The 22,853-nt window shown below is 29.6% G+C and overlaps 1 protein-coding gene across 1 annotated transcript; it reads left to right on the top strand.

The window, feature by feature from the left end:
• The first annotated feature begins 204 nt into the window (after positions 1 to 204).
• On the top strand, positions 205 to 1,028 carry LOC129307649 (uncharacterized). Its single transcript, XM_054948503.1, has one exon. The coding sequence runs from the start codon at positions 345 to 347 to the stop codon at positions 807 to 809; it is 465 nt and encodes a 154-aa protein (XP_054804478.1). The 5' UTR covers positions 205 to 344; the 3' UTR covers positions 810 to 1,028.
• Positions 1,029 to 22,853: the final 21,825 nt, after the last annotated feature.

Genomic DNA, 22,853 nt, shown 5'->3' with positions numbered 1-22,853 from the left:
ATGTGAAAGCTCATCATTAGGTAATTTTACCAGCCTATGTCGACATTTTTCCAGGTTGTCATATTCATTTTTTTTTTCCACTATGTGACGTGTGAGCTCTGAAGCAAGTCAGCAAAACGATGCTTTTAATCCTATTTAATTTAATAATCCCTTCATAACCATTAGTCATTGCAATCACAATGGCATTCCGGCGACAAAAGGAAAAAAAAGTTTAAAATTTTCAAAATCTTGAAGCATTCGTTTATTATTAACACATGACAACCCCTGCGGCCAAAAAAACACTCACAGGACAACCTTATAGAGGGGGGAGAGAGAGAGAGGGAACAGGTGGGGAAGAGAGATAGATGGCAATGTCTGGGTCTGAGACAGAGAATCAGACACGGAGTGAAACAACGAAAGAACCTCAAGTGGAGGTGGAGAGCGTCAAATGTGATTCATGTGGATTCTCGGAGGATTGCACTCCTGCTTACATCTCTCATGTTCGTCAGCGATTTCAAGGTCGGTGGCTTTGTGGTTTATGCGTGGAGGCTGTGAAGGTCGAGGTTTTAAGATCAGACCGCCTCATCACTCTAGACGAAGCTCTCGACCGCCATATCAGGATCTGCTCCCAGTTCCGATCTTCTCCCGGTGGTCTCCGTGAAACCGAGCACCCAATATTCGCCATGGGTCGGGTTCTTCGCCGGAGCTTGGATTCCCCTAGACATCTCCGATCAAACTCATCCAGCTTCACTCTGCCGGTGGTTCATGATCAAGCTCGAAGTTCACCTCTGGTTCGGTCGGAAAGTTGCTTCTCCTCCATCTCGGGTTGAGGAACCCTCACGAGTCACATCTCTGTTTCGCGAGACATTCAAAAATCTGGCCTTTCTATCAACTCTTATATGTGGCTTTCTTCAAGATGATGATCGTAGCCTCGTAGGTAGAAAACAGCGTATCAATGACTTGAGTCCAGTAATATTTTTTTGATTTCCCGTCCTTCTCCATCTCCTTTGTAAATATCATATTCTGAACAAATTTTAGTTTCGTCCCAATCTGAATTTTCTGTTCAGTGCAATATGACAAAAGAGACATATTACTCTAATCTCTGAGCTTACAAGAATTGCATATTCATAAAGTTTCCGAGCACTATTATATTCCTGAATTATAATCTAGCACATTATGCTCTGTCTTGAGATGGTCATGACCATATTTACTGTAATAGCCTTGGGATAACGATTCCTGATAACTTGTTTGTCTGTAGCGAGTGACTTGATCGACATGAACAGGTTACAGGGGTGAGCCAATAAACTCAAGCAAAAAAGAAGGAGAAATGGTGATGCCAGAAACTTCTGGATGCGTCCACACCGGGAAATTTCAGCTGCATCCGACAAGACAAAAAGTGAGCCAATATTACGTGAATTGAAAATTTCTTCTCTTTATTTTCCCCCTGTCTAAATGTCGTCATTAGAGTTCATCTCCTCTACGACTCTAGGAACCATCTAGCAAGGAGATGCCTCAAAACAAGAGAAAAATACTTGGAAGTAGATGCGTGACAAAAAAAATCTTTCTTTCTATCTATCTATATATACGTATATAGCTATAAAATTTCTGTTGATTTTCAATTAATCGATTTTCCGGCATTAAAGTGTGTTTGGTTGGGGGAAAGAGGAGGAGAAGAAAAATTTTTAAAATTATTTCTCCCCTCTCCTCCAAAACCTCTCCTCCAAATTGGGAGGGGAGCTCCCCTTCCTTTTCTTTTTTTTCCTTGAACCAAACATACCCGTAAATTTTTAGATAGATGTAAAGAATGCATAAGCATGGTGAAGAGTTGATCGACAAACATGATATCTTTTATGTCTTAAATTATAAAATACTTTTAAATAAAATTTTATATATTAATAAAATTTATTAAATACATCTTACAACCTTACTTTTTTAAGACAAAAATATAAATTTTTAAAAATATTTTTCATTTAATTTTTATTGATAAAAGAATATTGAAAAGAGAAAATATATAGAAAGGATGATATTAAAAAATTATCATTAATTAAATTTTTTTATTAGAGTGTTTTATATTTTGAGAAGTTAAATTTTTTTTAAAAGTATTTTTTAATTTAAAATGGAGGGAGCATGTATCTTATGTCATTGAAGAGGTGAAGAAGCAATAATGATCAGAGGACTCAATATTGAAGAAACAGGAGACTCTCGAATAGATGTTTTCTCGAGAAACGATTATTTAAAATTTGTTTTCCACGATCGAAAAGTTAGAAATTAATTAAAAATTAATCCAAGCAGTTATAGTTGACTAAATCAGTCAATCCAAATATAATCAACTTAGGTCGTCCGACATGGAGTTAAATTTGCCATTGGCCTTAAAATCTAGTGATATATAAGCTCTATATGTATATGAGAGCGTACAAGTTTGATCTGCGTGTAATTTTATCTTGTTAGTGTCTGCCCCCTAATTTATTAAAAAAAATGAAGTTAACTCTCTACAAAATAATAATAATAATAATAATAAAGGCATGAAGTTAAGTCAGTGCTCTAAAAATTCTAGTAAAAACTAGCTATTTTGGGTCAGATTAAAAAACAAAAAAAAAAAAGTGACCCTTAAGAGTTTTCGCTTCAAGTCAATACTCAACTGTTCTAACTCATAAAAATTTATTGTGGTAAAGGTAAATAAAGATGGATTAAGGGATAAAAATGTTTTCAAAATTTAAAAAGAACATTAAGTATCATTATCTTAATTGGAGCAATTTTATCCAAAAATTTTAAAAGAACAATTTTTTCTTACCATTAGTGTGACTGTTAGTTTGACTCTTATTTGTCAAGTGGCAGTCGCCTGACATTAAAAAAAAAAAACACTTCCAAGTGTCTGCTATTCATTATTTCATTTGACCCCAATTTGCCTTCCTCACTAGACCTTCCCATCTTCGTGCTTCCATCTTCGTCTAATTCTGACACATTGGTCGAAGTCTTCAGACCATAATCCCTCTAAATGGATAGAAATGACTAGAACTAATTAGAACCCTTTTAAACCATTTCATATTGCATTATTACCAGTAAAGATCATATATAGAAATTTATCGGAATCATCAACTGAACTTTAATCAGAAGTTCAGAACCACCTATTTAAAGGGGGGAAATCATCATGAAATGTCTAAATGCAAATAAAAAGTACAAGGTTTCGACACAGCGTGATATTACAAAGATTCTTGCATCTAAAAATGCACTTCCATTACCTCTTACCTGCCTTGCAACCATTTTCATGTTTCTCAACTCCGCTATTTCGCTCCTTCTTCACAATTTCATTGTCTCTGCATTCTGACTATCCACTGTCTCTTTCTAATCTCTCATCATCTTCTTTGTCTCTGAAATTCCTTGCCCCAGAATCCCTCTTCCCGAGGACTCGAGAAAATGTCACACGGCGATACCATACCTCTGAACCAATCGTCCCAATCCGACATTGACGAGATCAAGAACCTCATTCGTGCTAGCGTCCAATCTGACCCCACCATGGTTCTCCCTGCCAGACCTCCCAGTCCCTCTCAAGCTTCAATCCCGGTGTCTTCCTCGTCTTGTATGCCTTCTGCCATTCCACTGCTGCCGAAATCGTCCAATCAGAAGCTGCCAGCTCTTCTCGCCTCTCCTCCTCCGATTCCAACTTCTTCATCTAATAATGTCGGTCCTAATGTCTTGCCCAGTAGATGTTAACGTCTTCCTATCTTTGAAGTTCTTTGGCAAGCGTTGGCACACGAGTTCATGTCAATGTGGGCGGAGAATCTAGACGGTAGGTTGGGAGGAGGAGATGATGGCTTGAGAAATGTGGAGAGGGGTCGACTGATTGCACATGGAAAATGGGAAAATGAATAGGTATATAAGTTGGGTTTGACATGTTATCCACGTGTGGCCACCTATTATTTTGCTTGGTCAAACAACCTTGTTCAACAATCAACCAATAAAAACTTGAGATAACAGTGGAGCAAAATTGCTATCTTTTTTAAAGTTTTGGAGATAAAATTGCTCCAACTAAAGAGTAAAGATATTCAATGCTCTTTTCAGAACATTTTCAAGACATTTTTGCCTCTTAATCCAAGAAAGATTCCAACATTCCTTATGACAAAAATAGACGATGTGGAACCATTTGTTTGTTCCACTTTTCTGCTTTTTTTTGTTTCCTTTTCCCTTTAATGTTTTTTTGCACGTATATGGTTTTAAGAATCAAAGAGCAAGCCAACAGCTTGGAGCTTAATTGACATGATCTTTTCCCCTCGATGCAAGGATCCTTCAATCAAATTCCCAAGTGGTCAAGGGAGGAAAATTATATTGGGTGTGTGTGGGGTGTGATGTGTTCTTATGTGTGGCGGGTGTGATGTGTGCTTACGTGTGTGGTGTAGTAGCCTAAATTTGACAATAAAATTTAAATATTAGAAATTGATTTATTGAGTAGAAATTAAAAGTTGTAAATACCTATTAATATTGATTTGAATTTGATAGGCTTATTTTAAAGTAACTGGAATTTATTAGATAATTATTTGAGGAAAGAAATTTTATCTAAGAATAATTAAATTCCAAAGATTAGTGCCAAGCCATGATTCTTATTAAAAAAAGAGGGAAAATATTAATAACAATGAGTGATATTAAATAAGATAATTCAAATTACATTCTTCCACTTAAGATATTATAATTATGATGATAAAAAAAATACTTAGTTGAGTAAAATGCAAAATCTAAATTTTTCTCCTTTTAATTTTAAAGAACTTTAGTTATTTATAGATAAATTATAATAGAATTTGAGGATTTTTAAGGTCAAAATATTAACTAAGTAAAAATAATTATAGATGAAACATATTAAAACTATGAATAACTAGGAATTGTTAAAAAAAAAAATAAAGAAGAAGATGAGGATTGGGTTGTATTTGGAATTACCGTCTGGACAATTTATCTTGGAAGAGAGTGGGAGAGGGAGAGGGAGGCGAAAAATGGGTCTCACAACCCATATTAATATAGGACCTGGCTTGTCTCTATTACCTTTCCTCTTTATTTTTCTTTTACTATTTTAAAATAAAATTTAGATCATTTAAATTTGATGCAGATTATTCTGGATAATTCAAATTTAAAGTTTTTATTTTTTATTTATATTTATATTTTATAATTATAATTTTTGGATCCTTCAAATTAAATTTGGATTGTTTTGATTGGTGATAAAATAAATTTAATATTTAATAGATATAAATAAAAACCAAAAACTTTAAATCTAGATCATCTATATTTAATCTGCACTAAATCTGGATGGTCCATATTTTATTTTAAGATAGTGGGGAGGAAATGAAAAGAAAGGATAGTGGAGACAAGCCAAATCAATTAATATAGCATGCAGCTTTATTTTTACTCCCTCCTTCATCTTCTATTCCTGAGGGTGAGTGAGCATCCACCATTAATGGAGGAACTCAGTGATTTTGAACTTGATTTAATGCTCATAATTACTTCCAATTACAAAACTCCCTTTGCCAAAAATATTCCATGTGATAAGAGCTTTTTAATAATGAGAATATTGAAAGAAGCAGAGTAAGTTTAAAGATCAAGGTTCAGAGCAAGTTACGAGTTCCACTTTGGGAATTACAAAATTATTAAAGTAAGTAAGTACTTAAATTTAATCAATTTAATTTATTAAATAAGGTTGAATTTTTATATATGGATATATTAAGATTGATTGTCAAGCAAGACAGAGTGATTTCAATTTTTAGAGTCAATTAGTGCTTGAAATTTGGATAATTAATTATGGATAACTTGAAAATACTTGTTAGAATTTGATTGTATGATTGAATCACAAGTTTGGATGATTTTTTTATTTATAGGAGAATTAATGTGAATTTTTTAGGTGATTACGATATAACCAATTTAGACATTGTTTGGTTAAGAAATTATTTTGCTTAAAAAATCTAGTTAATAAGAATCTCATAGTTAAATTTTTAAGTTAATTAGATTTGATTTCACTCATCGTTGAGAACTCAAGATTTTTACTTTAAAAAGGATTTTTTTAACATAATTGTAAAAATTAGAACACATTATGAGAATGAATAAGAGATTAGGAGGTGTATAAAATTTGTAAAATTTATCTGGTATGCTTGAATTGAAATTTTAAAAGAATGATTGAGGAATTTGATGGTTGTGGAGGTTTTATTGGTTAAACTATGATATTATGGTTTAGAAATAATTATTGGAAGTGAAATACAGATTTGAATGTTCTGGCACATTGTTAAGAAAAGAATATTATGATTTTGGAGAATTGATATTCAGCTAAAAATTAAGAAAAATAATGTTTGGAGGACTTGAACATGGACGGAGGTTTTATTTAGAAATGACTTGAATGATTTTGTTTTGGTTAGGAATTGGTAGAAGTAGGACTAAAACAATGTTTGACCTAATGGGTAAAATGGGAAGCTTCCGAGCACAGTGGATTGTTAATGCATTGATTAGAGTTGCATTAATATGTAATATCATTATATATATATATATATATATATTATAGATTAATTGTTGATTGCTGGTATTGGTTTCGTGCGTGCTTATGGTTATTTTTAAGCATGGAAAAGGGGTAACATTTAATTATTATTTCTTATACTAAGATATCTATTTTTTTAATTGTTGTATATGTATGTGTATAACTATGTGGGAATGTTGCTATATCCACTGAGGGCTTATTAACTGTTTTTATCCTTTTTTTTTACCAACATATTGACTATTTCTATTTTAAGAAATATGATTGAAAATTAAAATTGTCTTTAGCATGCGTGTTGATTTTTAAAATTAATATATAATACTTTAATCCTTTTCAAGCATGTTAATTATTGTGAAATGACTTATATTTGAGAAAATTACCTTTTTTGGAGAATAATTGTGATCCTTTTAAGCATGTTTGAGTGTATTTGAATGGTATATAATGAGTTTTTATTCTTTTCAAATATGCTTGGTAATTTTGGGATGATTTTTGGAATGTGATGCAGGAAATAAAATGATTGATAATTGATATGATGACTATGTATGGGAGATTGAAACTTGATATTCTAATTGCCACATGAAACACCTCTACTAGGTATATAGTGGTTGGCTTTTTCTTATAGTTTTCCTATTATACTGATTTGAGTTTTGGGATGAGGGGACCTCCTTTTAAGGAGGGAAGTCCTACTCTATTAAAATGCATCTTTAGTTGGGTGTTAGCTCTAGCTAGCGGTGATAAGATGCAAGAGGCAAAATCTAAGGTTGTGATTAAGATAAGCATCACTTGATTTAATTGTTATTTGATAAATTGTTTTGATTATGAAAAACTTGCATTCTTTTATTTGAGAAATGGTTTGTGAAGGATTGTAAAAAGTAATTATATATATCGAAATATGACTTGCAAACTGATTTTTAATTGATATGTTGGTGTAAATTAGAATAACTAATTGTTATTAAAATGTTAGATCTCATATGTTACTCCTATCATTTTTTAGGTGAGTTGTCTAATAGAGTAATAAGGAAGGCAACATAAAAGTGAGCGCAGGCTCCTTGTTCTGTTTTGGTTTTGCACCTGTTGTGTTTGTTATTATGTTGCTATGACCTAAGAATATGTTTTGGATAATTGAATTATTTTAAAAAATTGTTGGCTTATATTGTTGAAAAAGGATTGCGGAATTTTGTTATTTTTAAAAGGGCTTATGTTGTTTTGAATTGGGCTTGTGGTGGAAATTTAATTTGCGCTTCAAATGCCCCAAATCCAATATTGTTGTTTCCAGGTATTCCTTATTATGTTTATTTGACAGTTTTTTTAATATATTTACTGTGAAATATGAAATATTATTGGAGATGTTTTGTTATGGATATTAGAAGATTTTGTGAATGTCCATGTTTTTAGATGCCCCAATATCATCCGATTATCATAATATTTTTCACTTATTATTATTCTATATATTTATTAAATTTAATTAATATATTCATGTTTATAAATGGAAGGTGTTCCAATTGTATTTTATATATTAAAATGAAAAAGCTTTCAATTCTTTCAAGTTTTCTTTTTTCTATCTTTCTATCAATCTCTATTTTTATAAATGTTATTAGCATGACTGATCTACTCTTGGTATTACTAGGGAGTGCCTTTATAATTGTTGGATTAAAGATTAATGATCATCCCAATGAACATCTCTAATAAGGATGGAAGCATACTCTCTTAAAAAATCAGCCCATGTCTATAATATATTTACTTGTTATTTATTTATTGAATTCATTTATTTAGTTATTTTCTTATTACCTTAATTAAATTGCGTATTGTGTGCCACATTCAGAAGTATGAGACACAACTTAAATTTTAGAACAGTTGATTCTAAAGTATTTCACATAATCATACAAAACATAAAGTGGATTTTGAAGTTTTTCACACATAACATAAAATTAATTCTAAAATTATCCACACATAATATACAGTGAATCATAAAGTTATTCACATGGAAATATAAGTTAGATTTCAAGGATATCTACATACAATATAAGGGTGATCCTGAAAATTACTACATAAAATATAAAGTAAATTTTGAAGTTATTTACATTCAAAATACCTATTATTATGTATCATAAAGTTATCCATATAAAATATAAAATAGATCATGAAAATATCTATAAAACTTAAAGTGGATCTTGAAGTTATATATCTACATAGTAAAATGCATATCCTGAAGATATCTACATTTAATTATTTATTTTTCTGTTTGTTTATTTATCATACATTCAATTCCTTATTTTTAGTTCATTGTGTGTATATATAATTCGTTTAGTTATATACATATGTAATTTTTAAAAAAGTGTATCCTAAAATTACCCACACGTAATATAAAATAGATCTTGAAATTATTCATGAAAAATATAAAGTGTATTGTGAATATTATCTATATATAATACAAAGTAAATCATGAAGTCATCTGCAATTAAAATAATTTATTTATTTAAATTTTCATAGATCTTGAAGCAATCCATATGAAATATAAAGTAGGTCCTGAAATTATCTATATTTAAAATAATTTATTATTTTTTATATTATTTAATAATCGAGAATTGTAACTACAATATCTTGATTATTTATTTGGTTTGTTTTTTTGGCCAGATCTATTTATTTGTTTTAATCATATTCCAATTTGTTATTTCTGATTATATGTCACCGAACGTATACAAGTACATGCCGCGATCTTCTCAATAATATATGTGTGTGTGTGTGTTTTTTTTTTTTTTTTGTCTGTAACATAGAGCATCTCTTAATATTATATACAAGAGCGCGCGCATTTTATATATCTTGTTTTTTTTTTCTTCTTTATTTACGTCTCTTCAATGTCCTTGCTATAAGATATTCGCTCTATTTAAAAATAAAATATTTTTAATTTAATTTTACCCTCAATAAAGTAGTTACCTACTTTCAAATTAACCTTATCTTTTCATATTTATCCATATTAAATATTCTATAATAAATATAAAATCAACATCAACAGAGATACTTTTAAAAAAAGGTAATGATTACATCTTAAAAGACTAAAAATACTTTATATTTTTTAACATCTAACTCCTCAAAAAATATCTTATATTTTTTAATAGAAGGAGTAATTAGTAGCCATATTATTTTAATTATGTGAAATGATGGCCTAAAGTTATGTCACTTTAAATTTTCTTCATTTTCTAAATAATCAATTTATTGTCATAATAAATTGTATGATCAGAAGCCATATTTAATTTTATAATTATATAAATAGAAGTTATATTTGATTTTATGATTATATGACATAAAACATAATTGATTTTATGATTACGTAACTAAAAGTCATATTTAATTTTATGATTATACGGTTACAAATCATAATTGATTTTGTTATTATATAGATAGAAATTATCTCAGTTTTAATCATGACTTTTTATAAAAGGATAAATTACAGCCCTAATGATTGATAGAAACTTTGTGAAATTTCTATTAACATCTTAATTATTAATTTGATTGTTTTGATTACTATAGCCCTGGAGGCTAATAATTCAAAAAGAATTTTTGGGTTTAAAATATTATTTTTCTATAATCCTAAAGATTATAGCCAATAAAATTTGTGTTACATAAACTTAATAGCAGCCATTTAAATTTAATATGCTTACAAACTATTGTTATAATATGTATTAATAAAATGTCTATTATCTGTTGAACTTGAAGAATGCTAATGCCAGTCATTATAAAGACACGAGATGTTAGGAAAATGTCCATGAATTGCCATGAAAAGCCATTATAATAATAAATTTATAAAAGTATTTATATACAGATAATTCTAATTATTGAGAAAGCTTATTTCAAGAAAAGATTTACGAGTCATCTAAGAGTGTTTGGATATTAATCTTGGAAGAGATTACACATGAATGATCTTTTCACAAAAGAATTCTCTAAAAGGAGGTGAGCAGCTAAACATATTTTTATTTTTTAAAAATTCTTTAATTATATGCTCATATAGTTGACTTGTTGATTTTAATTCTCTAGAATGTTTATGGCATACAATAAATTTTAATTCAGCTAGAATGAATAATATAATAATTATATTTTGATATTTAAACATGACTATCATTATTGTAAAAGTTAGAAAGAAATAGTAAGAGTTCTAAGATCGTTTATGATTTAGTTCTAGAAGAACTTTAAAAATTTGTACCATGTTATTATTGAAGTAAATCTATATAATGAAAAGAAATATTCTCTTTAAATAATATTTAAGGGTGATGATTAAGTAATCACTCATTAAAAAATAAGTGGTGTTATTGTTGTATTGGGAAGGACAAAATTTATAGAGTCCTTCAAAGAATTTTCATACTCATAAAGCAAAATTTACTTGTGATGCTAATTTTTTATGTTTCAAATATTTTCTGTACTGATTATTGAATGTTATATTAAAATTATAGTTGTAGCTATAAATCTATAATAGATAAGTTGTCATAGTGAACTAAAACTTTACTATTAACCTGCTATAATATCCTAGAAGTATATTAACATTATTTGGCATGATCAATTAGATTATCCTTGATCAATATTGATGCAAAGTATTATTGAGAATTTACAATGATTTATTGAAAAACAAAAACATTCTTCCTAACTAGCTAGCAAGTTATATAATTCTCAGTTGTTGCCTCAAGAAAATTATGAGATTATTACTACTTGTGTTTGAGATTGGATCCCAAACACTAATGAAACATATTAAGTTGATATGAGCTCATTTAGTCACCATGTGAACTATACAAAGATATAACGAAAGTAATAGATGTATCTATAAAAAGGTCACATGTGTGTATATTAATCAATTTACAACTTAAAGTTTTTAGGACAAAATTATGTGCGCATTTTTTAGGCTAGTGATTGAGATGATTCACTTAAAAATACTAGTGATTTCATATCTTAGGCTTCAATAAATTTTGATATGAAGAAAAGTCTATTTGTTATAATGGTCTAGTAAAATTATTTATGCCTCCAATAATATGATTAGACCAATATTGGAAAAAACAAGATTTTTCATAAAATATGCAAGTTTACTTGTTGCAACATTTATATGTATCAAGCCAATATAGTATTGTAAATACTCCCTTAAAATGGCTTTCTAATAAGAGCCAAATTAAATATTATGATTGTATGAACTCAACCACGATTCAGTAAATGTTCATATAAAGTTAGGAGCAGATGTTGGGTGAGATACTTTTTCCTCTTGTTTGTTTCTAAATGAAACAAAAGGATGTTTCTATAAGAAACGCACAAAGTTATAAGGCTTATATTTTATGATTTGTTATCCCAAAACGAGGAGGAGATAATGAATAGTTGAAAATAAAATTGAATGAATGCATTCTCTATATATCATATAGATCCTCATGTATATGAATTAGAAGATCATAAAATGTTGCATTCATGAAATATTAGAAAAAAACTACCAAAAGTAAAAATATTCCCACTGAAAATTATTGAATTCATGTTTCAATTGACAATACTTCAGGATATAAAGAAAAAAGTTGAATCACTTGAAGCGAGAAAGACAAATTAATTCCAAAAAAGAAAATCTTATAGAAAGAGAAAAGATGAGCATATAATCAAGATGATCATATTAAAGAGGCAACTGAAATTTTAGAAGAAGCCAAAACATAATTGACTTTAAGTCCTTAGAAGAGGATCAAGTACCTAATAGTAATAAATAAATGTTGAAAAGTTATATCAATATAAAAAAATGATGGAACCAAAAAGAATAAAGTTGCCAACAACACTTTCAATGATAATGAAAAATTACAATCAAATTAAGGATCTTGGCAGAATGTGAATAAAAAGCCAATTGGGTTAGAGAAAAAGATGTAGTATGAGTAGAATTACATTCACTTGTTTATGATATAAAAAATGTGAACTTATAGTTCAAGCACCTAAAATATGATATATCATGTACAAGCATTCATGCAAAGGATAAATATGGAATGTCACATGAAGAGCTTGACTTTTAATGTGAGAATATCTTGCAAAGATCAAATATATTTATTAAGATACTATCTCGCAGTGGATAAAATCATATGTGGACATGTTACTAGTTTGGTAGTATAAAAATCTAATATACATTTAATGAATGTTGGCTTATTTATATTGCTCTTTGTATAATAAGATTTACTTAAAAATCCCATAAGGACTCAAGATGACAAAATCTTATAAATATTCTTGAGAAATTTTCTTTGTCATTATATTTGTTTATATAATTATGTATATATTGATTTGCATAAAAAATTGATTGATTGAGTATTAATAAATATTCTAAAGAATTTATATGAGAACTTGATTATTAAAGAAAGATGTTAAAATATTGCCTAATGAGATATGAATCAGGGTCATTTGTCTTCAAGAGGATAATGAAATATGGTTTAGAAACACAATTTTATGATATTGCATTGACTTGCAACGAAGTTATGTACTTGATATGATATACCTGAGCAATTATTATGTATGGTTGCTTTACTAAACTTATTTAGGATCAAAACTAATTGATTGTACATGTTATACATATTTAGTTTGAACCATACTAGTTGACTTTTCATAAATTATTTATTTGTGAAATACATGTATATCATGATTGTTTATTAGTGTCTTTTATTGTTACTCTCACAAAATCTATGACAAGTGAAAAATGTCTTCATATATCCAAAAGAGATATATAGAGAAAATGCTTTAAAATATTACATAAAAACAAATTTTCATGTATAGTCTAGTTGGAGGAGAATACCAGCTGGCAAAGGCATCAACAATAAACAATATTTAAGAAATTGACACATAAGTTACGAAACAATGACTCAAGTAGACTTAAGATCAAGGAGTGATATTGTCATCAAAGAGGTGAAAGTTATGCTATACTCTTTTTTCTTTTACCAAGTTTTATCCCATTAGGTTTTCCTAGTGAGATTTTTAATGAAGTAGCTTTAATATATATAATAATATTGTATACCCTTTTTTCTTCACTAAGTTTTTTTCCCATTAACTTTTCCTTAGTAAGGTTTTAACGAGGCACGATATCTAGACAACCAAGGAGGAATATTATGAATATTAAAGGATTTTATGGATGTCCATATATTTAGGTTATCTAATATCTTTCAGTCATTATTATATATATTTTATTTAATTTAATTGATATGTTTGTGCCTATAAATTAATGTTTTGAAAATCGAACTAGATTAAAGGTTCGACCACGACTCGCTAATAGTAACTAACTTGAGTTGACCTGATCGATTTTGAGAGAATTGTATTTGACCTAAAAATTGGAGTAGGTTAATCCGAGTCAACCTAGTTCAAAGCCAAAAAAAAATTAGACTAAGTTGCTCAAATTTACATTTTCTCTTTTTTAATATCTAATTCTCTTCTATCTTCTCTTGTCTCATCTTTGAGCTTTCCTCCATGGCCTAAACTCAATTTCTGACCTCTCCTCCATCTTCTGCCTCCAACTTTAGTGATCCAGTCTTTAGCATTGAGATTGAAAGCTCGTAAGTCATAACATGATAATACACCTCCAACTTCAACGTTTTGCTTCGAGATTGCAAGCTTATGCCAATATACCTTTGCCACTAGCTCTAGCAGTCCAGGCGTCTAGCCTTTTGCATCAAGATCCCAAGCACCATCGATAATTTAATGTATTATTTATATATTTATGTATATAAATATTATTTTTATTTAATTTTATGTCACAGTTTGACTGCCGGTATAGCAAGTTGAACTACGAAAACTGCGGCCTGTTGCTCTTTCTGATTTGACGTTCGATTTAGGTTTCAAAACATTGTTATAAATAGAAGGCACTTCAATTATATTCTACACATTGAAATGAGAAAGCTTTCAATTCTCTCATTTTTCTAATTCTCTCATTATAGTTTTTTCTCTCCTCTCAATCTCTATATTCATAACAATTTGACAGTTTTTTTTTATAAATTTATTGTGAAATATGAGATATTATTGAAAAGGTTTTATTATTATCAAAATAATTGGGGAAAATGATGTTAAAATCGGGGTTGTTACATGTGGAATTCCATTTTTTGATGAAGGAATAGACAGCATACACCAGGGGGAAAACCAAATAGGTATTTTTATGGGCTTAGCCCATCAACCTAAACTATGAACCTTTATTTCTCTTGAATTGACCAGTTTTCAATGCTAAATCCTAATAACCGGGGCTTAATATCACGCTTTGAAGTTTGTTTTTTTTTAATTTACAGTCTAAATATGATAATTAAAATTTCACATGAAAAATCCAAATTTCATATATAAAGTATAAAAAAATACAAAACTATAAAAAATATACAACAAAACAAATGTTCTAAAATGTGTTGAGTGTGGTGCGGAGATCAAATGAGAAAGACGTACGAAGAGGAGATTGAGCAAGAGATGGATTGGTGAGAGCGTGATTGTTTGCACTTGAGAAGCAGAATGAATGTGTTGCTTAAGGTTAGAACTTAAACAGTCAATGAGTTAAAATCATGCCGTCAAAATGAGGAATTTAAATGAAATCAATTAAAAAAAAAAGCTACCCATAATATAAATGTTTAGAGGTTATTTGAAACTATTTTTATTTTATTATTTTAAAAATTAGTATTTTGTAAAACATATTTTGAGAATAAAAAAAGAATAAAAATATGTGTTTTTCTCATTTTTTTTCTTGTTCTTCAGAACAATAATGTCAGAACACTTGAAAGTTATTTTCATTTTTATGTTCCCTGGAACAATTTTTTTTTGTTCTCTAAAATATCTTTTAAAAACACATTACCAAATAGATTTTTTTATTTTTTTATTTTAAAGAATAGAAAATTGTTTCTAAAACAGGTTGCCAAATAGACCCTTAATTTTTTTTTTATATCCCATTGCTTGGTTGTAACAACATTTTATATGCTAACATAACCTAAATTATCTTTCTGCATGGTTTTTATCATAGCTATGTATTCCAAAAAAAGAACAGCTTATAAACTAGGATAGATATAATTTCATTCAAGCATGGTTAGACACTTTTTTCAATAAAAATTTAAACATTGATTCATTATGTTGTGAAAGATTGATCTCTTTCACTATATCCAACTTCATTAGGAAGCCTTGCCTATTTTTTATGAATTTAGCTCAAAAGCCTTTTTATTCTTTTCTTTCTTATTTTTCAAGGGCAAACATGCGAAAAGATATAAAAAATGTAAGGTCACCCTTTCCGACTATAAGAAGTCTTCCCTCGCTAAACTGAGATTTGAATTCAATAAGTAACTTGATTTCACTCACTTAATGAGTATCTTGCATGACACAAAAATAGTCGTTCAATTTAATTAAACAATAGTTAGAGATTTTGTCATACAATATTTAGAAAGTATTAAATTAAATCTCACTTTTTTAAAGGACAACATATGTGAATGGTGTTTTGATCATAAGAATTTTTTTTGAATTTTTTTTAAAAATATATCTTAATCATTTTTAAATATTGATGAAATTCAATAACTATAATTGAAACACTTATAGTGAGTAAATTCAAGTAACTCACTGAGTCAATATAAACAATAGAAGTCAAAATAAATAGCATTCCCCTATCATACACAGATAAATAGTAAATTAAAAGTTTTTTTAAGACTTATTTATTTTCAACCTCTAAATGTCTTTAAAATGTGTAAACAAGTTTTAAAAATAAACAAGTTACTCGGAATCCCTCATAAAATGAAATGTTGAGAAAAAAATTTGATAAAAAATACACAAAAAACCTAAGGGCGAGTAATTTGATACGGCAAATTTTAGGGAGAGTTGCACTGCATACCCACAAAACTAACATTTACATTAAAGACCCAATAAAATTTGAAAGAATTCAGCAAGCCCAAAGGCTTCTCTTGCAATTATTTTTTTTTTTGATAAAAAGATAGAATTGCCCTTTTGTAAAATAAAGGAACATTTTGTTGAAAATAGGAGGACTTTAATTATTATTTACGGACGTCCTATATTAAATTAAATTTTCATCTAAATAACTTGTAAATTTTATGTTTTTCAACAAGTGTAAACTCACAGGGTATGGGAAATAAATAAATGTTTTGTTGTAAATAAATAGACTTGGAATATTATTTATAAAGTTTTTGTTGTAAATATCATTTGGATAACTTATAAATTTCTTCTCATTTAAGTGTAAATTAAATGAATATTTTATTATTAATAAATAGACTTCAAATGTTATTTATAGATATTTTGTTATGTACTCTACAAAAGGACAATTCTGTCTTTTACTAAAATCTTAATTGCAAGAGCTTGCAAAATTATCCCAAATTCTATTGTATTCTTAATGCTAGTACATTAGTTCTACGAGCATTCAGTGTAAATCAGTTTTTTACATACAATGGTGAAGTAAATGATGATTGGTAGAGAATATAGCTTCATGCATTGAAGATATTTACCGACAGGCTTGCATAAAACTGGTGAAAATTAAGCTACGAGTCAACCACGATTGAGCATCATGCGGTGTTAGGGTGAAGGGCAGGATGTGTCATTTGTGCCTATGTGTAGGACATCAGATAATCTTTTTCCTTGTCAAGTCCCTTGCGTGATTTCTAGGAGTCCACCATGACAACAGCGTTCGTACGACAAAATCAGATTATTAAACAAATACACGTTACATCTATGCTCAACTAAGCCCTTTTTTCCCCCTTTGCCCACTTCTTTTTGCGGTTTTATAAATGAATCCAAAACACGTGACTTGTTTGCGGTACAATATCCTCCTCCACCAACTCTGAATATTTAAACCATAGTTATATAAGGACGTGCTATTCAATTACCGTGGCCCAATTTAATCCATACCATAATAATTGGCCTGACTTTTCATCTGCGAGTTCTCTTAAAAATAGGTCCATATCTTGGCGAAATTTAAATTGGTAATTGTAAGATTTTTTTCCATATTTCACAAATTGTTTATTGACCATGACAGCGTGAACATGATCATATGGGAAAAATTCCACTTCTTAAGAGATTGAAGTTTGAACCCTCAATGTCTTAATCCCTTTATTTCCTTGATCCCATATGTAAAATTAGACAAAAATTTCACGTTAAAATCTGAACTTGGTATCATTTCATTAAAAGGTCTTATTATTTTTAGAAGCATGAGAAATAACGTAAAATATTTGTGATAATTTTACTTTTTTACCACAACATTCAAAAGGATAATTGTCTCATCCAAGTACTAAAATAAAAATCTTCGTAGAACCAACCCTCCATTCAATACAGCATTTTCCTGGCAGCAGTAGTGCCAGAGTATCCCGTGACCGTGCCTTGACCTGTCTTTATTAGTCATTTGTTATATTCACAGGACTTATCTTGCAATGGAATACGTAAGCTTTCCTGAGTAGCGTCTATACCTGAATTTAATTCCCCAAAGGAATGTATCCTTCAAGGCAATTGCATCAACTTGTCTCCAATGTTCGGCCAACCAGGAAAAAAAGATAAAAGATGAAAGATAAAAGGGCAGGAATACACATGATGTTATTTTAATAAATGCAACGGGAGTACACATAACGTTACATTCATTTGTGTTAAATGCTTAATGAGTTTGTCACCTATCAAGTTGACCAGTCTTATTGTTGCTTATGTGGAGGGTTCTGGTGTAGCATTTACTTGTAGCCGCATAGGGAAATAAATTTCCCACCTACCATCATAACATTTGGGAAAAACTTAATTCCAAATTAGCTGAATAAATGAAAATAATTAAGTAGATTTTTATGATGTGTGATTACAGAGAGTTAACGGGTGTTTTGAGTTTTATTTTCAGCCTTAAGTTGGGTTTGAAGTGAAGTCGGGCCATTCGAACATCAAAAAGTGAGAAAAACAATAAGAAGGCTTTATGTCATATTTCATGATCTGTGCATTGTGTGCCGCATGCATGAAGGCAGAACAAGTAGAGTGATCCTCTCTGTACCACATGTCACGGTACGTGGTGCACTTTCTGCAAAATTAAATGCGTGACAGACTCAAAAAATATAGGGAGAAATCATAATATTAAAAGGAAAGAATGAAGAGAACAAAGAGTGTTGTGCTAGGGCATGACTTTGGGAAGGATTTGAGGGAGTTTGAAACTCTCAATTACTAAGGTAAATTTTTCTATCATTCCTCCTCCTTTCTATACTAGTTTAAAGCTAGAGTTTAAAGTATAGAGTTGATTTTAAATCTATATAGACTATGGATCTGAAGTCATTGACTTAAATAGAATTAATGTGAGTTGTTTGGGTTGTTTAAACCTAATATTAATGATTTTATAAGTTTTTGATTGTCAAGCCTCATTAATGTCCAAAAATAGAGTATTGAATGTGAGTTATGAGGATGGTTGAGGTATTAATGAGTCCATGCAAGATTCATCATGGTTAGTTGGGTTGGATAGAAGTTAATATACCCAATGAATAAGGCTAAATGTAAGAAGTAAGGGCATTATATATTGTAGAAATGAAAATGTGAAAATTGGAAATGTATGTTTGACAATGCTGACGAGTTGGACTTGACTAATTGTAAATTAATCATTCAAGCACCATTCTTGCTTCGAAAAGTAAGCTTAAAAGTCTATGTTGAGGGATAAACCTTTAAACTCTCAAAAATTTGAGATAATTGAGGAAATTGTATTTTAAGTAATCGTTTGTTAATTGAGTTTGTAATTATAAAAATGTACATATTGGCATGTATGATTTAATTGTGAATATGAAAGCATGTCCAAAACCTTAATGATTTATTAAATTATGAATGTACATATTTATTTGTTTGACTTAAAATGTGGAGTTAAATTTAAAGTGATTTTCAAATCTATGATATATATATATATATATATATTGGAATGGGAAGTACGATGACATGCGATGAGCTGATTATGTGTTAATAAAGAAATTGATGATTTAGTAAAGAAAAGAATGTTTGAGAAAACAATATGGATGCTCACTTGGGTAGCATAATATCATAAACCTAATGTGTGATATTGAGTGAATAAAATTGTGAAATGAGTGAGTATTGTACATTGCACAATCATTTGGCAGGAGTTTATTTAGGGGAGAGGAGTAGATAAAATTCATACTTATAACTACCTTCTAGTGCACGAAGGCATAGCCTTATCTCGCTATTTATTAAAGGACTATTACATAGTCTGTCGAGAAATTAAAACTTAATTATCTCTAACTATTTATCAAAGAAGTTAGTTTAGGATATACGACACTTTATAGATTCAACAATAAAAGAAATTGTAGTCAAAAAGTAAGTTCTGTGATTTTTGGCTGAATGATAAATCATATTTTTTCATATTTTTTTTCCTCTTCATTATATTTTTTTATTGATTAATTGTGACTGATTGAGATTAATTAGAATGTATTTTACTTTATTAGTCACTTTATATTTTGTAGGAACTAATTGACTGAATCTTAAAAATTACGATGGAATTTTTCATTTAATATTTTTGCACATGTGATTATTGAATTTATTCTATTTTATACGGATTTTTTTGTTGGAGCTAAATTGAAGATCATTAATGAAGATGTGTTGGCTTAAAGTGTACTCAATTTGATAATCTTAAATTGTTTTTTTTTTGGATAAAATTGTGTAATTTGCAATTAGGGTCGTTTAATATAGTTTTGTCATTTTCATTATAAAAAAAATATCAAATTTTGGCAAATGGGAGCATCAGCCGCACGGATCACTTTTTAAAAAGAAGAAAAAGGCAAAGTCAGACGCAGAGAGAAGAGAACGCTCCGGAGAAAAGAAAAGAGAGAGAAAAAAGGGGCGGGGGGGGGGGGGGGAGAGGAATGGAGAAACAACGGAGGAGCAGTGCGGCCGCGATTGCTCTACGTCTTCTTCTTCTCTTCATATTTGATGTCTTCTTCTCTCATGTGCGCCAGTTCCTCTTCGGTATTTAGAGGCATGGAGCTCTAATGTTGTTGCATATTAGGCTATTAGCTACAATATTCTAACGCTAGGTTTGCAATAAGAGTCTAATATTTATAATAGAAGCTTTTGGTTGAAATTACTGTCTTATTTCCCTTTCTCTTGGCTCTTTGCTGTGATTTATTTAATGTATGTTCAGATTTGAGCATGATAGTTTGATGTTTTGCAGAGGATTTGAGCTGAAAATTTCTGATTGTAGATTTATGATTGAATTTAATAGGCTTTAATGAAATTTTTAGATTTGAAAGTTCATCAAATTCTCCCTATTATTCTGTGGCTGTTGCAAAATTTATATGTTACAGATTTGGATATATTTATTTTGCTATCATTCTTGAATATTGGGATGCCATAAGCTCCTAGTTGATTAATTAGACGTTTGAGATGAGAATTAGAGGAAAAGATTGATAAATTTCCTCTATATGAGAAAAATTCCAGGATTAATTGTTGCTTAAGTTTATTTTAAGTTTTAAGTGATGTGTCAGTAAACTTTGAATTAGATAATGACATAATCTTTGAATAAATATTCAAGAATTTAAGTTGGAATTTTCTTGCAGAATCTCAACAAAAGGAATCAAATTTTAATTTGGACAAGGAACATTGCAACTTAGGGGAGGAAGTTGTAGCTAATTGCATTTCTCATATTAAATTCTAGTTAATCATTAAGTATCTCTTTTGCTTGTATGGATTTTATTAATTAGATATTTCAAATTTTAGTTTCAAAACCCATTCTTAGTGTTTTAAATTAACTTTTGTTTTAGTTGTCAAAAATCCTAATTTAATAGAATAAATTCTTAGTACCTTAGGAGATGACCCAAATTGCTCTATATTGTAAATCTTGAAAATTATTTTTGTTTTGGTGCTATTCAATAATAACATCACTGGGTCACACCTCACAATTGGTGAGCTTATGTAGTCTAGTCATATAGATGGAATCATAATTGATATTATAGCCCACGGTTTCAGTTGAAAGGTATAAAAAGTTTTGATCATGCATAAGTGTTTATCTGACGTGTCACTTGATTAAGTTTGTGGCATGTCGTGATAATAAATTGGACTATTGTCACTTGTTTGTGTGTTTTATGGCAATGTGCTGTGTGATTTGAGATAAGAATTATAAAAATGAATTAAATTGGGAAATGAAAATTTGTGTTACATATAATAGTATATATTTTGAGAAATCAACTCCATTTATGTGTGTGTATTCAATTGATATATAATTGCATATGGTAGAAGTATCTTGATTACTAAATGGTTAGACCCACCCCTCTCTTTCAATATTTTACAAGCTTTAGCTCTGGTATAGAAAGGAAAAAGGCTCTAAAGGCTTAGAAATTTGGGTATTCTTATTGCAATGCCTCCTGAATTTATTTATCTTGTGTAATGATTAAGTTATTGCCAACTAGGTTACATTTTGCATACGCTTGTACTTTTGATGTTTATGATCTTGAATGTATTTTGGGCCTTGGGGTTGTCTTTTGTAAGTTGTTCAAGTGTTTAATAGGGTTAAAATACTATTGCAAGTGTAAGGTTGTTGATTTTATTATAATTGTGGATATTGATTGTAAAATGCAATGCCAAAACCTCTCACTACTATTTTGGTATTAAAGGGGTTGAGAAGTGAACATTTGATATTGTGGTGTATATGTGAATGCAGTATGTTGTACAGGTAGTCTTAAGTCTATTGAGTATGGTCTAGGTGTTAGGAATGACTTTTAGCACATATGTAGAGTTTTCGACACTTATCAGTGGTAAACATTATGAAAATGGTTTGAAAATGTATCTGAGTGTTCAATTTTCTTGTGTGACTTAATTTGAAAGTGAAACATGCCATTAGCTAGTTTATAAAAAAAGCTTTTCATAGACATTTAGATTACCTCATTCGGATGAAAAAATGAGAAACGTCAAAAGTTGTTTGGAAGTGCTGTCAAATGACAGCAAAGTTATTGTAAAAAACGTGCACCACGCCAAGGAGCTGTTGCGGCACATGTGCACTTGCCGCTATGCACTATTATGATTTTTCAGAATTTATTAGTTTTTAATTGATTTTAAACATTTTCACTCTTCTGACATACTTCTAAAATATTATTTTACTCTGAGTTAACAGTTTAATGAATGATTTTGACTTAATTTAAACTATAAAAACTTACAATCCTCTTTTTACAAATTACAACATGTGATAATCTCTTTTGGGTTAATCCAAAGATTACCTTAGATTATAGTTTCAATTGCGACTAGGGAAAGGTGATATTGCAACCATCATCGTTTGACTATTATATCGATGGGTCTATTGAAGAAGGAGGGCTTCAGTGTAGCATCATCTTTATTGTCAACCAACAAAAGTAGTAGAAGGAGGGTGACTTGGTTAGACAAGCTTAATGTAAGGAAGAAGATGAAATTTCGACAAGGCGTTGCTATTATGGCT

The sequence above is a fragment of the Prosopis cineraria genome, unplaced genomic scaffold, assembly GCF_029017545.1.
Source record: "Prosopis cineraria cultivar Desert tree isolate PC_DT_omini unplaced genomic scaffold, ASM2901754v1 PC4, whole genome shotgun sequence".
Classification (NCBI taxonomy): domain Eukaryota; kingdom Viridiplantae; phylum Streptophyta; class Magnoliopsida; order Fabales; family Fabaceae; genus Prosopis; species Prosopis cineraria.
This window is presented reverse-complemented; position numbering and strand designations above follow the sequence as displayed.

Excerpts from the sequence above, each read along its gene's own strand:
- LOC129307649 (XM_054948503.1), top strand. The coding sequence starts at position 345 with ATGGCAATGTCTGGGTCTGAGACAGAGAATCAGACACGGAGTGAAACA.